This window comes from Stegostoma tigrinum, chromosome 22 (assembly GCF_030684315.1).
Source record: "Stegostoma tigrinum isolate sSteTig4 chromosome 22, sSteTig4.hap1, whole genome shotgun sequence".
Classification (NCBI taxonomy): Eukaryota; Metazoa; Chordata; class Chondrichthyes; order Orectolobiformes; family Stegostomatidae; genus Stegostoma; species Stegostoma tigrinum.
Genome location: NC_081375.1, coordinates 26,766,835 through 26,783,454, shown reverse-complemented (window position 1 = coordinate 26,783,454; position 16,620 = coordinate 26,766,835). Strand labels below are relative to the sequence as shown.

General features: G+C 39.6%; 1 protein-coding gene across 4 annotated transcripts in view; it reads right to left on the bottom strand.

The window, feature by feature from the left end:
• The window catches only part of kif19 (kinesin family member 19), a 202,381-nt gene that overhangs the window by 81,073 nt on the left and 104,688 nt on the right, over positions 1-16,620 (bottom strand). For all 4 annotated transcript variants that reach the window (XM_048555506.2, XM_059653705.1, XM_048555507.2 and 1 more), the window contains exon 4: positions 2,210-2,297. In XM_048555506.2, the coding sequence (XP_048411463.1) occupies positions 2,210-2,297 (88 nt within the window). The remainder of the gene's footprint in view (positions 1-2,209; positions 2,298-16,620) is intronic.

The window sequence follows — 16,620 nt, the reverse complement described above, 5'->3', positions numbered from 1 at the left end:
TGGGAGGAAACTGGAGCACCTGAAAGAAACCCCAGCAGAGTGGGAGCAGTTAGCCCTGGAGAGTCCAGGGGAAGCACATATGGTCAGTCCAGGAGTTGGAAACATTGGTGAGACTCTGGTCAGTCAAGTTTAGGGGAAAACAGCCAGGGATCAGGAGTAATGTTTCCACTCATTTTGTTTTTGTCTGTGAGAATGTCTGAGGTCTGTGTGTGGCACAGTGACTTCCAGAACAGGATGTTATTGCTGTGATCCATGTTTGCACACCAATTACGTGTGCGGACTCTTGAAGCAGCTGTGCAGCTGAGGGAACATTGGCCTGGTCATGGGGTTAGTCCACTCACCATTCAGGAAGGTGGAAGGGCATGCCTGTATGGGCAGCAGGGTGTCACTGCCAAAAGGCGTAGGTGAGTCAAGGTTGGTGGGGGAGGAGGGTAAGTGGGGACAACCATTTATAGCAGTGGGGCAGGAACTGTGACGGGAAAGGCAGGGAGCTCAAGGTGTATGGTGGGAAGCAGACCGTCATCAGACAGCATGATAAGCTCCAAGGGGAGGTGGGGCTGGTTAGTGGTAATGGCCGCCGCTGTGGCCCATCACCGAGGGGACATAGTTGAGGTGCAGTGTTGGTGCTTGGGAGAGAGCTATATGCAAAGGTGACAAGGTGAAGCCCAGAGCTGACACTGTCCACCTCAAGATTTACCTACCATCTCTTGTCATTGTCTAGATATGAAATGCACTGGAGAATGGCTGGGACAATGCCCAGGCTGGGTGGAGTCAGTGTCACTTTGAAGGATGTAAGCACTGGATTCAGGTCTACTGGATGCTAGAACATTGAAGCAGCAAACACAAGAAGCAGCATTCCAGGTACATTTCATTTGTAATCATTTGACTGGTCAATTACAACATACGTAGAATTAATGTGCTTATGGTTTAAATACTGATCAAAGGTGGTTTGCGCCATTCCATTGATGTTTACAAACTGAATATTGCCATCTCAATGCTGTTGAAGTTAGTAGCAATGGCTTAGAAAGAGGCCAATTCTAGCCAAAGATGAACCATTATTTGTGCAACTTTCCATGGCAAGATGGTGGGAACTTTCAGTTTACCGACTGTCATGTAAGTTTAAAGATGTTTATACTGAATACAATGACAAGTTGAGTGATTGGTGTGGGTCTGGGATGGGAAGGGTGTTGAGGATCAGCAGGTACTCATTCCTGATGTCACTCTTCCAGCATGTCACTTCCCCTGAGTAGCTTCAGTTGCTGAGACTGAAGCTTGATGAATGATGGAGACATGGTTCTAGTTACCTAGGTGCAGCATGTCTCACTGCATGGAGAAATATGCGCAGCCCTCATCTACAAGGCATGTCACCACAGAATCTTTTGAGAGCTCAGAAGCTCTTTCACTCCTCATGTTCCAGAGATAGGTTAACATCACTGAGAGTCCTCTGCTCGGGTGCTATTGGATGTTGGTTGCTGTGGCTATTCATAGAATCCCAGTAGTGTGGGAGCAAGCCATTCAGCTCATCAAATTCACACTGACTGTCCTACAACCCTGAATTTCCCAGGGCTAATCCAGCTGGCCTGCACACTATGGCAATTCAGCATGGCCAATCCACCTAGCCTAAACCTCTCTGAACCATGGGAGGAACCTGGAGGAAACCCATGCAGATACAGAGGCAATATGCATACTCCACACAGACAGTTCCCTGATGCTGGAATCAAACCCAGTTCCCTTCACGGTCCCTTCCATGTCCTTGTGATGCAGCAGTGCTAACCACTGAGCCACAGTGCTATTCCTTGTTGTAGTTGATTAGATTGGTGTCTCCTCTTAGGCATTTATTATGTACATGCAATATCAATTTAGACGCAAAATAAACATTAGGATGGAAATTTTCAAGCTAACAGCTTAATTTTGTGATAATGTTAGCATTCCTGTTTTATCAGCTGAATAATTGAAAACCATTGCTTCAGAAGATAAGTACACTGCCATTAGACAGATTTAACTGAATGAGTGGATCATTTAGGCTTGTAATAGATAATAAAACAAAGTGCATCTTTACATGTGCATGGAATAAATTAACATTGTTAAGAAGAATTTGTCAAATTCTATTTCAAATCAGAAACAATCAATCCCAATGTTTAATATTTTGCTATAAACACTAACGATTGAAACAATGCTATATTTACACTTTTGAGAAGCAGCTACTGACCTGTTGGTCCATAGGCAAAAACCGTAGCATTGTACCCTGAAATAATACCCTCAATCAGACCCTTGGTGGTAGCACGGTATACATCATCCTTGAAAAGATGAAAATATAGAGTTAAATAAGAAGCGCACAATGATGCATTTACATCATTCATTAAAGTACTTTATCAGCAGCAAACAAAACAATTTTTATAGACTTCGCTTCTTTCTCATAAAAAGCATTTGTATGTTTTTCCATTTACTTGAGCCAGAAATGAATGAACAGAGAAGTGCAAGCCTTGTGTATGAATATATATTTAACAAACAATACTTTGCACTTGCCAGCTACTTGCCTGAGGTAGCATTCTGCTTTTGGAATGATAGATTAATTATTTTGTGGACAGTAATGTCTATTCAACAATTTTAAACATGTGAACAAAATTGAAATGAGCAATTTAGCTCCTATTTGTTAGTTTTGTTCTTTGGGGCCTATAGAAATGTTATTTAAAATGATGTTTGGTGTTTTCATTAAAGCAGTTGTACAGTCATAGAGTCAAACAGCACAAAAGCGGTCCTTCAGCCCATCAAGTCTGTACCGACCTATCCACATTAATCCGACTTTCCAGCACCTGGCTTATGGCCTTGAATATTATGACATTGCAAGTGTGCATCCGTGTGCGTTTTAAAAGTTGTCAGGTTTTCTGCCTCAGTTACCCTCCCAGGCAGCGCATTCCAGATTCCCACCACTCTCCGACTGAATTATGTTTTCCTCAAATCTCCTCCAAACCTTCTGTCCTTCACTGTAAAATTATGCCCCCTGGATATTGACCCTTTGACTAAGGGGAACTGCTGCTTTCTATTCATCCTGTTCATGTCCCTCGTGATACATCTTTTTCAGGTCCTCAACACAACTCTGCTCAGAAGAAAACAACCCAATCCAATCCAGCCTCTCTTCAATCACTGAAATACTCCATCCCAAGCAACATCCTCGTGAATCTCCTCTACACACCCTCCAAGGCAATCTCATCCTTCCCATAGTGTGGTGACCAGAACGGCACACAGTACTCCAGCTGTGGCCTACCAACATTTTGTACAGCTCCAACATAATCTCTTGAGCACCAGAGAAAAAAAAATTCAAATGACTGAATGAAGAAATTCTCATGTTTGTTTTTTATAATTTGAACTTGGAACACAACTTGTGGCGTAGACATATTCCAGGAAGTTATTTGAACAATAATTAAAACATCACTTGACAACTACAATTGACCAACAGTACTTAAGGGGTTAAGAAAATGCCTCCTGTAGTAAGTAACATTTACTGTGACATGGTTTGGGAGAAGAACTAGTGCATTCCACATCCGTGGGTTCTATAAACTGTGGTATATAATTGAAGCTAAAGGCAATTGTTTACTGATTGAACTTGCGCAAACTACTCATACCCACTCTGCCAAAGCACTCAACTGGATGGCTTCGATTTCCTAGGGAACTCAGAAGATTTATGAGTTCAAGATCAAAGGTTGGCTGAAATGTGTGACTTACAGCTTTACTATTCAGTTGAACTGTTACAAATACTTGTTGCCAGCTAACGATATACATGCATAGCAGTTCAGCACAGAATTACCTCTTCTGCGCTGAGCAGAATGCAACAACTATAGTCAAGAACTTTCCACAATTTAAATATTGTCTTATTCTGTACATTGGTTCAAACATTTCTTAGAGAGTTCAACTGCGCAAATTTTACATTTGCAGAATAAAAGTATTGGGAAAATGCAGTGGTTTAGCACTTTGGGACAACATAAAGTCTCATAGAAACCAGAAATAGAAAAAGTGAGCCATTCAGCTCCTAGAGCCTGCTCTGCCATTTAACTAGATCATGGCTGATCTCCCATCTCAACTCCATTTGAACATGTTTGATGACTGAGATTCCACAGACTGGCTTTGAATAATGAAATCCTCCTTGCATCTACCCTGCCAAGTCCAGGAAGAATATGTTATCTTTCAATGATGTCACCTCTCATTCTTCTAAACTCTAGACAATACAGGCTTTGTTTCCTCAATCTAGCTCACCTCGTAGGACATTCCCATTATCCTAGATATCAATCTGATGAGCCAAAACACAAGACTCTGCGTAATTACAGCAAGACACCTCTGTGCCTCGACTCAAATCGACTTGCATTGAAAGCCAACACAACAATTGCCTTCCAAACTGATTAATGCAGCAGCAAGTTAGCTTCTGGTAATTTATGAACATAGATCCCACTGGACAACAAGACTTCCCAATCTTGCATCATTTAGAAAATACACTGTGATTCTGTTTTTTTTCGACCTATGTGGATAACTTTATATTTGCCACATTATATTCCATCTACCATGTTCTCTTCCACTCATCTGGACTGTCTCTATCCCCTCCGATCTTCTTCACATCCTCCTCACAACTCACATTCCCATATAGTTAAGTGTCCACCAACAAACTTGGAAATATTATAGATATAGATTGTGAATAGCAGGAGTCCGAGCGTAGATCCCTGTGGAACCCCACTAGTTACAGTCTACTAACCTGAAAATGGCCTGCTTATTCAGACTCTCTTTTTTTGTCCAGTAACCAATTCCTAATTCATGTCATTATATTGCACCCAATCCCATATAATCCAATTTTGATTAAAATTAAAATTGACTGCAACCATTGGCTCTCTCATATCTATTCTGCATGTTGTCTCTTCATCAAAGTCCGACAGATTTGTCAATTATGATTTCCCCTTCATAAATCCATGCTGACTTTGACCAATCCTATCATTATTTTCTAAGAATCCAGATTCAAATTCTTTGTAACAGATTGTAGTGTATTCCTCTCAAGTAATGACAAGTTAACAAGCTACTGTTTTCCCCATGCTCTTCCCCTTCTTTCTTAAATAGTAGTAATCAATTTGTTACATTTGAATCCGCGGGAACTATTCAACAATCAACTGAATTTTCGAAGCTGATTGCTTTACAGTCACTTCTTCTAAAACTCTTCTAAAACATCATCAGGTCCAGTGGATTTCTAACTTTCTGACCAATTAATTTCTGCATCACTACTTCTTATTAATTCATTTCAGTTCTTATTATCCCTAGTCCCTCGGTTCACCTCTTCAGATGATCTCATTCCTCTTCCTACCCGAGTCGTCAGTACCAACTTGGACTATGAAATCTGGCTGTTTACCCACACCCAGAAAAAAGTTCAGCAGCTGCTTAGGGACATCCTTGATCCTGGCTCCGAAGAGGCAATATGCTACCCTGGAATCACGTCTAGAGATGCAGTAACACCTGTCCATTCACTTAACTGTTGAGTCCAAACCATAGAAGCATAGAAAATAGGAGCAGAAGTAGGCCATTCAGCCGTGAAAGCCTAGTCAGCCATTCATCATGATTATGGCTGATTATTAACTCCGTAGCCCACTCCCACATCCCCCATATCCTTTGATCCCCTTAGCCACAAGTGCTATATCCAACTCCTTCTTGAAATCATATAACATTTTGGCTTCAATTGCTTTCTGTGGCCGTGAATTCCAGAGGCTCACCACTCTCTGGTGAAGAAATTTCTCCTCATCTCAGCCCTATACATTTTGCCTTGTATTCTTAGAATGCAATCCCTGGTTCTCTCTCTCCTTTTCCAATCAGGTGTTGCTGGGCCACTGTGGTGCCACAGATACAGGCTTGGCTGCATTCTTTTGAGAAACCATCAAACCTGCTCGTGACTAAAATTAAAACTGGCTAATGAGAGGGGAGTCCTGCACTACTTGCCTGGTTCTCCTTAAATGTCTGGTAATCACCCCTCTGCGTCTGCCTCTCTCAAACCGCAGTGTGACCATCTTCCTATTTGCACTATCCACTTAGTTCTACGATTTGTGGTTGTGTCAGAGTGATCCAGCTATTGTTTAAGTCCTAAAACCCACAGTTCAAGTTTCTGCAACTGGAGACATTTCCTGGACATGTGATTATCTAGATTATTGGAAGCATCCACAACTTTCCACTTGTCACTGGATGCATATTTCACATCACTGAGCTGGCCTGCCATATTTTATATTTAAATTACTTTACAGGCAATCATTATAAACTGGAGCAAATAGAAAGCAGAATTACTCCATCAGCCAACCTGCGCTTTCACCTGGGCCAATGTCATTTTTTTTATTCTTGACATCATGTTACAAATTTTGCATGTGGTTCCTACTAGCTGGCCACTCCCTGCCTCCCACTGCTCACCAATGAGCTCATTACTAATGGTCTCTCTTTCTCTTACTCCAAACATCCGATTGCTCTATGGCTTCTCTTTCTCTCTCTTAACTTTATCCTGCTCTATGGATTCTTTCTCTCTCTAAATTTCATGCTGCTTTGTGGGTTCTCATTGATGTAACAAACTGCAATGATGCAGAGAGCACAACTCTTTTTTTCCCCAAAATTGACAAGACACAGTCCCTGAAAATCACCATTACAAAAGCTAGTTTCAAAAGATATGCATTAATGTTGTAAAAAGTTAAGGCACATGATATGCATGAACAAAAGGGATATTAAAATATTCACTTGACAATCACTTCTGTTTTATACACATTGAAGTTAATGGAAAGAAATGAGCACAACAGCATAAAGAAGATGCAGATGTTATTCCTGGGACATATAATCTCCCAGGATTTCGGCGGAAATTTTCACTGTTTATTTCAACAAAGTCTACTTTCCTTAACAAGACCGATGAAACTATTACAACAGACAATAAGGTGTAGAGCTGGATGAACACAGCAGGCTAAGGAGCATTACAGGAGCAGGAAAGCTGACGTTTTGGGCCTAGGCCCTTCTTCAGAAATGGGGGAGGGGAAGGGGATTCTGAAATAAATAGGGAGAAAGGGACAGGCAGATAGCGGAAGGATAAAGGAGAAGATAGATGTAGAGGGATGAAACTATTATTTACTTTCTCCTAGTTATGCCTGTAAGTTAAAGTTGAAATCAATGCAAACTGCATTGAGTCTGATCACATCGATCTAAGATTGCAATCTGAACATCAGAGCCATGAATATCAAACACAATCATCAAGTTTATGATACTTAGCTAAGTCTCTCTAGCCAGTAACCATCAAAGGACACAAATTTAATAACACAGCATTATATATATGATATACCTACATGCCATATCTACCATAGCAGCAGTACCTAACTTATATCGATAAAATTTTAGATATTTGTCACTTGCTAAAGAAACGTATGCTTACAGACTTTCTTCCCTAACAAATTTAATTTTTAAAAAAATTAGTTTAAGCAGACAATGCTAATGGTATTAACATCTTTTGATTGGTCAGATCATCAAAGGAGAAAAATATGACTGGAGGTTAACATTACACTTGGCAATTTCAGCAAAAGAAGGTTAATAATTTGCATGGTATCACTCCTTCCTAAAAGTCATTATTGCACTTATTTTGAAGCATCATCTACCAATATCACCAAAAGTAACTTATCTGATTTCATGTAAGTGTAATGTAATGTTTTAAAAGGCAGCCCATTCATTACCTCATGCACAGGTTGTAGGAAACCTCTTGGAGGGGTGCTCTATCAGTTTTAGACCTACTCACTTAAACTGGCTCAACCTTTAATTGGAAGTTAGGATGCTGCCTCACTTATACAAATTACCTAGTGTTGGCAATCTGGTTTATGTCAGTGGAGAGTCTCTTCAGCAGATAGTAGCCCTAATCCACTAAATTAATTAATTAATGGAGATTCATCACAAGTCTACAGTAATAACTATTCTTTCTGAAATTTGGCATCAGTTTAAAATTGTATTTTGTCAATCCTTGTACAGGTATGAAGCTATTATAAACTTTAAAGCTATGTCTTGAGATTTTAAATATGACTGATGGTATACCATGTGACTTTCACAATATCAACTACAGACAGATCTGAAACTCAAGCAATTCCTTAATTAAATATGGACAACCATAGTCTTTGTGGAATTCACGAGTCCCTTTATTTAGGGACAGAATAGAACAATCTCAGATGAGCTGATTCATCTTTATACTTCATCATTGGCATTGAGACATCAAAATGAAAAGCCCTTTCTTAAAGGGCATTCCAACCCTATCACAGGCTATGTGTCATGCAATTATAAAGACAATCTCAAGAAACTCAAATTTTAGAAAAGTCACAATTAAATATATCTATAAGCTAAACATATCACCTTATTTGGAAAATGACTTGGGACTCATTACAAGCCAGGTGGATAAGACAGTCTTATGTTGTTACTTGCTTTTAAAAGTTATAGCAAAGGCTATTCTGATCGGAAACACCAATAAACATATCATCAGAAACACGTTGAAAAAAGCCATTAAAACCAGCTGCAAGACAGCTAGAGATACAAAATAGAACAGGTATAGCTTGAAAGTGAGCAGAAAACTACTGCTCCCTCCCTCCCGAAACCTGTTCTGTCTTTACGTTTGCCTGAAATTTCATCTCCTGGCCATTCAAACAGAGCAAACCTTGCAGCGTACTGACAACAGTGTGCTTTTATAGACCACCATTCCATTTAAAACATCAATTTGACTAATAAACTCTAGACCTGCTCGATGAAGGCTAAAAAATTAATTGCAATCAAAGTGCATTTTGTTTCATCCGTACCTATTCTTTGTGCATTTGATAATGTGCGTGAGGTCTCCTGTTTAAACTTCCACGACAAGTTTGTGACAATAAATTAACTTTATGGTATATTCGTGAATGCTTGCTGCTGGAAATTATCTAAATTGGTACAAGTTTATGCGTGTAAGAAGGTACACTAACCTCACACATAAAAAGTGTTTCAATCATGGACAATAAAAAAAAAATTTCTGTTCCTGACACCTTACCTAGGTTTGGATGACATGCTGTATTGACAGATTATAATATTAGTGCTTTGCAAGAATTCAATTTCCTAGTTTCTAAAACCAAGAATGATACTGTTTTCTCAAGAAAGATTTTCCCAAATATTTCTTTCATGTAAAATTCAAGCCAATGTCATAGTTACATTTTTTGGATCTTTTCTAATCTACTGGCTTTTTGTACCTTAGATCACATTCAGAAGTCCCATCTCCCAAGGTCTTTTGGAGTGTTTTCATAACTCTTACTATACAAGTAGAATATTTAATAGAATCACTACAGTGTGGAAGCAGGTCATTCAGCCCTTCAAGTTCACACTGACCCTTTGAAGAGCATCCAGCTCAGATCCACCTTATCCCTGCAACCCTGCAGTTCCCATGGCTATTCCACCTATCCTGCACATCCCTGGACACTATGGGTAGTTTAGCATAGTCAATCCACCTAACCTGCAAATTTTCGGACTGTGGAAGGAAACCAGAGCAAACCCACACAGACACAGAGGGGATATGGAAATTCCATACAGACAGTTGCCCACCAGTGGACTCAAACTGGATCCCTAGCCATTGAGCCTCTATGCCACACTCAATTTGGCAATGCACCATGGGTAATGAACAGAAAACAATAGTCTCCAAATCATAGATAATAAAATGTGAGGCTGGATGAACACAGCAGGCCAAGCAGCATCTCAGGAGCACAAAAGCTGACGTTTCGGGCCTAGACCCTTCTCTGATGAAGGGTCTAGGCCCGAAACGTCAGCTTTTGTGCTCCTGAGATGCTGCTTGGCCTGCTGTGTTCATCCAGCCTCACATTTTATTATCTTGGAATCTCCAGCATCTGCAGTTCCCATTGTCTCCAAATCTCTTGTTTTTCCTTACTGTAGCACATTTGGGATTCAAACTTCCGCCTCAGCAGACACAATAGTCTTAATGCAACATTATGATCCAGTCAATAATATCTGTTTAGATTTACCAGGATGCTGCCTGGACGAGAGGGCAGGTCTTATGAGGAAAGGTTGAGGGAGCTAGGGCTTTTTTCATTGAAGCAAAGAAGAATGAGAGGTGACTTGATAGAGGTTTACAAGATGATGAGAGGCATAGATAGAGTGGATAGTCAGAGACTTTTTCCCAGGACAGAAATGGCTATTATGAGGGGGCATAATTTTAAGGTGATTGGAGGAAGGTATAGGGGAGATGCCAGAGTTAGGCTCTTCACACACAGAGTTATGTAGAATGTGCTGCCGATACTTCAGAGATTTTAAGTGACTCTTGGATCAGCACATGGAGGATAGTAAAATGTAGGGTATGCAGGGTAGATTGATTTTAGTAGAATAATAGGTTGGCACAACATCGTGGACCGAAGAACCTGTACTGTGCTGTACTGTTCTATGTTCTATGCCATTGGAATTGTTTTTACATATCTGCAGTACCTAATCTCCAGTACTCAATAAACATATCATCTTACTTCAAACTGAAAATAGATTTGTTACATATGTGTTGGATAAGTGAACAAGGAAGACAAAATATATGCATAGTTACAGCAGAAACTTCATCCATTTTTAACAAAAGTTGTTAATTTCACATGCAAATTGGTTTCATTATAAAATATACAGACTTGTTTTAATATTCTCTTTATAACTTATGAAAGATAACAAAAAACTTTTTTATGAAGATTCTGGTTTGAATAATTTAATTCCATCCAGATGACAGGCTCATTTTATTTTTTACATTTATTATGGAGGCTAGCTATATGTTCTAATTTGTTGAATATATCATGGTTTGCAGATACTTAAATAAAGAAATTTTAGATTCTATACCAACAAATTTTAAAATGAATGTTGCTATGTAATATGTTGCTTCCTTAAATTTCATGCAGTTTGGTTTAAGTGGAACAGTTACAAAACTAAAACAAAGCATATTTGTCATAGCAACTACCTTGTTGTCTTGCATCTTCCATTGGACATTTCTCTGATATTATAAAATTGGCTACTTTGTTCAAAAGTTTTGTCTTTCTTGAAATCAGTGTCCTTTTGATATTCATCTCACAGACCTTCTGTGACTGTTTGTACTCCATTCATTTCATATATTTTTCTCAATATAGTACATCAATCTGGGTAGGTTTGTACCCATTAAATTCACACTTGATGTTCTCCCAAACATCAACATATTCCTCTCTTAAGTCCTAATCATGAAACTACATTTACAGTCACAAAACCAACTGACTGATTTCATTAGCATCATGTTTATTATTAACATACTGTATTGAATATTCCCACATTGAAAGTATTTCATAATGCATTATAATATAATATCTGCAAATACTTGCATTTTTGGAGACTACTGATGGCAGGCCATGTTATCAGCCTAGATAGCCACACTGCAACATGTTTCGAGTGTATATCACAGTACTCTGTTAAACACAAGGACTTTACTAAAATGAAACTAAGAAGTTACCAAAAAGATTGATGAAGGCAGTACAGTAGACATTGTTTACGTGGACTTTAATAAAGCCTTCGACAAGGGTCCATATAATAGGCTAATCAACAAAGTTAGGTCGCATGGAATTCAGGTTGAGCTTACCAATTAGACACTTAATTGGCTTAATTGGCAATTATATACTTAATTGGCTTAATGGCAGGAGACAGAGAGTGGTGGTGGAGGGTTGAACATTTTCCTAGTGTCTGTGTGGACTTCCTCCGGGTGCTCTGGTTTCCTCCCTCAGTCTGAAGATGTGCAGGGTAGATCAATTAGTTATGTAAGTTTAAGTTAGGTGGGTTTGAGATGGGAAACACAGGGGTAGGAGAATGGGTCTGGATGGGATGCTCTTTGGAGGCGTGAATGGCCTGTTTCCATGCTGTCGGGATTCTATGATTCTACCTAATGGATCAATGGGCCAAAAAGTGGCAAATGGAGTTCAATCTGGATAAATGCGAGGTATTGCATTTTGGTACAACAAATGAGGGTACAGCTTATACAATTAATATTAGGCCCTTGAGTTGTGTTGTAGAACAGAGGGACCTTGGGATTCAGGCACATAATTCTTTGACATTTGCCTCACATATAGACAGGATGGTTAGAAAGGCAGTTCACATGCTTACCTTAATTGCTCAGTCCTTTGCATATAGGAATTGGGAAGTCAATGTGTCGAGGGGCAAAGCGGCCTACTAATGTCTACCAACTGTTTTTATGCACTAGCAGCTGTTTGTTATTTCAGCAAGTCCTACTTTAATCCACTTACTGCTTTCCATTTCATTGCTGGTCTTCACTTAATCTAAACTATCAACATCCTTTCTCCCTGAGCACTCCAACCACCCCCACTATTGTGTAAATGCGGCCCCCTCCACACTTCATGTCAGCTCTGATTAACAGCCATCTAGACTCAAATGTTAGCTTGCTCTCTTTCCATGGATGCTGCCTGACCTGCTGTGATCTCCAGCATTTGTTGCTTTCACTACAGATTCCAACATCTGCAGTAATTTGCTCCTGCATTGTGTTTAATCCACTGCCATGCCTCTTCAAGGGATGCCTACTCTGAAGAGGTTTTGCTCTCCCCACCGAAAGGAATCCTGGTCATCTTTCACCGTGTGCATCTTTGTTACTTTCCATTTCATTACTGGTGTCCACTTAATCTGAACTAACAACATCCTTTCTCCCGTAGGACTCCAACTCCTCACTATAGCATAAATGCTGTCCCCTCCAGAGTTCGCTTCAGTTCTGATGAAGAGTCATCTAGACCCGAAACATTAGCTTGCTCTCTCCGTGGATGCTGCCTGACCAGCTGTGATCACCAGCATTTGTTATTTTCAGCCACTTATTTACAGGTTTGGTACACATGATCTCTAAAGTATTTGTGTCTTGTGATCATACGTATGTGGATTGTTGTATTTTCCTCCAATCTCTATAGATTGGAATGATGTGCTCTCTGCTTTATTTCCTAAATCATCTCAGATGATCCTGCTGGTTTATGCTGTTATCTAACACCTCTTTCCTTTGGGTTCATTAGCTGTACCTAACAAACAATCTTTGTATTTTGTGATTTCGGCAGCAGGACTTATTTGCAGTCTTGTTTTTAAACCTTCTATCTCTGTACTGTTTATCTGTTCGTCAGTCAATGTGGCCTGAGAAACACTGTAAATCTCTTCTGTGATAGTTAGGGTTATTAGTCCAAGCTTTTGAATTGCTTCTGTGGAGATGAGCGGCTATACCATCTCATATCTGGAATTCTAGATCTAGATCTGCCCCAGCAATGAACTCTTAGATTAATTTATCCGCACAGAGTGAGCATCTTTCCATCAACAGAACATTGAGTTTATCTTCAAGGATTGCACTTTTCAATCACTGTCTGGTGTAACATTACACAAGTCTGTGAAACTCAATGTTGTGAAAAACATCAATGAAGCCATTGCTAGAGGGATGGAGTTTAAAAACGGGGAGGCTATGCTGCAGCTGTACAGGATCCTGGTAAGGCCACACCTGGAGTACTGTGTGCAGTTTTGGTCTTCTTACTTGAGAAGAGATATTCTAGCACTGGAGGGGGTGCAGAGAAGATTCACGTGGTTGATTCCAGAGTTGAGAGGGTTGGATTATGAGGACAGACTGAGTAGACTGGGGTTATACTCATTGGAATTCAAAAGAATGAGGGGAGATCTTATAAAAACATATAAGATTATGAAGGTAATAGATAAGGTGGAGGCAGGGAGGTTGTTTCCACGAGCAGGTGAAACTAGGACTAGAGGGCATCGCCTCAAAATAAAGGGACGCAGATATAGGGCTGCAGTCAGGAGGAAGTTCTTCACCCAAAGGGCGTGAATCTGTGGAATTGTCTGCCCAGTGAAGTGGTTGAAGCTACCTTGCTGAATGTTTTTAAGGCAAGGCTAGATAAATTTTTGTACAGTAACGGAATTAAGGGTTATGGTGAGTGGGCTGGTAAGTGGAGCTGAGCCTCAAAAAGATCATCCATGATCTTATTAAATGGCGGGGCAGGCTCAAGGGGCCAGATGACCTACTCCTGCTCCTAGTTCTTATGTTCTTATGAAATGCCCAGCACTGCATATTCATTTGACGCTCTTGTTTTATTGTCTTCATTGCAATATTCATTAGCCATTGCTCGTCTTCAGATTTGATGTTCCCAACGCACTTCAAGGTCTAGAACAAATTTCTCCCTGGCACGTCAAATTTGAATCACTGCCTGACATCTTTACACTAATTGTCTTTATTGTCTTCAAAGGGCATACTTATCTGCTTCCTCGCTAAACCCTTTCATAGAGTCTTAGATTCATACAACATGGAAACAGACTCTTTGGTCCAACCAGTCCACGCTGACACAATCCTGAACAAAACTGGTCCCACCTGCCTGATCCTGGCTCATATCCTACCAAACCTTTCCTATTCATGTACTTATCCAAACATCTTTTAAATGTTGTACGCACATTCAACACTTTTTCAGGAAGGGCTTTCCACACACAAACCACCCTCTGTGTTAACGGTTTGTTCCTCATGTCTTTTTTAAAATCTCTCTCCTCTCACCTTATATATATGTCCCCTAGGTCTTGAAATCCCCCATCCCAGGGAATATACAACTACCATTAACATCATCTATACCACATATTCTTTTAAAAACTTCTATATGCAAAATGGTTTAGCTTCTTGCATTTAAAACATTGTATTTTCTCCACTGCGGACATACTTTTGGTTTTATGTGATAACCTCTGCAATATTTCCAATTTGTCCTTCTAGCTTGATTTTTCTGTTCACTGTTGTGTGGACGTTTGTTGTTTTTCTTGACTTTGTTGCATGTGTATGGTATTAACATAGTGGGCAGGTTGTGGGTGGCTTATCAACATACTCCATAGGTATGGACTGTTTCTTAACACTTACCTGTTGACAAACTCACCTCCATGTGCAATAGCTGTTATTTATGATCTCAGAGCACATGTTTATGAGTTCTTGAAGAGTCAGATTCTCTTCTCTTAGCAGTTGCACTGTCGTGGTAGGATCTCTTACGCCTAAGATGATTCTAATTTTACTTAGCTCATCTTTTATTTGCACAAATTCACAGGTTTCTGTAAGTTGTGTTAACAACGTTATGTATTGATCAACAGACTCTTTTTCACTTTGTTCCCGAGGACTGAATATGTAACAATCATTAGTAATGTTCACATGAAGCTGAAAGTATGCCTTCAAACATGTAAAACTTCTGCCACGTCTTCAACTGTTCTTTAGAGAAAGTTAGGATGGAGTATATTTTGAAACAGTCTATTCCTCGCAGTGACAGAAGTGTAGCAACTTGTACTTTGTCTGGTTTGCTCAACAAATCCATAGCAATTGTATAATACTGCCATAGTTAATGTAAGAACTCCCAGTTCTGTCTCATTTGAAGAGGGCTTGGTTGGAGATAAGTTGTAGTCATTTTCTCTCGAACATTGTTTTCAGTATAATCTTTGATTTTCTTTATCTTTTCAAAAGCAGTTCATTGCAATGCAGCCACACTTTTCATTTCAGTTCTGGACACTCACCTCAGTCCCAATTCAGACACCATGTTTTGCATGTACTGCACAACAGTACATTCAACACGAGCACTTTATTAAAGTGAAGCTGAGATGTGTGTCAACAGTGTGTGTGCCTCATGGTAGAAGTCACATGACTACAGCAAACTAAGGAGGACATTTCAATGCAAAGACAATCCCGCTGTCCACTGATAGGTTGATATATTACAGCTGTCTCTATGATATGGCTACAGCTATACTTTGGTACAGCATTGCACCGATTTCTTCAATACTTAAGATTTTACAATATTACACCAATCATTGAATAGCTTATTGTATATATCACTGAGCATCCTTGTCCAGTAGATATTTTAGAATAGTGAAAGCCAACAAAGCACATTGCATATGATACAGAATAATGCTGGATTTCTGACTAAAATGACTACAACTTTAGTTAGACTCTCATTTTTTATTGTCCAAGGCTTTCTTACTATCCATTCTTGTCATGAAGCATTCAGTGCAACTTAACATTTCATCAGGAGCAGAAGAGAACCTCTGAGCTCCAGATATACTATTGCTGTCATTTCTGCTCTCTATCAATTCAGAAATATCAGTTTGTGACAGTGTGAAGTGTCCAAGTTTGCTTTTCATAGATCGGTGAGAAATATGCAGACATGGAATGTTATTATCTCTAGAAATTCAGCTGAATGTTGGTAAAACATAACCTTCAGCAACTGCCAAGTAATTGTGGATTCCAGTTTAAAAACCGTCTAATTAACTGGCATTCTACCACCTATATTATAACATTCAGTTGAGAAAATTTTGTCTTGTTTGTCATATATTAAATTATTGCTCTGAATTTGTTAAGAAGATGCTTTCTGTTGTAATTTCCCTTGCCAATGCTGGCTATGTTTTAGCACCCAAGGCTCCAAGCTCTCAAATTCCCTACATAAACTACTTGGTGTCTAATTTTCTCCTGAAAGACATTTCTTCAAACACACCTCTGTTACAACATTTCTGGCTGTCTGCTGGCTACATCTCTTCATGTAGCATGGGCAAGAATCGTATTAAATACAGTCCCTGCCGTGC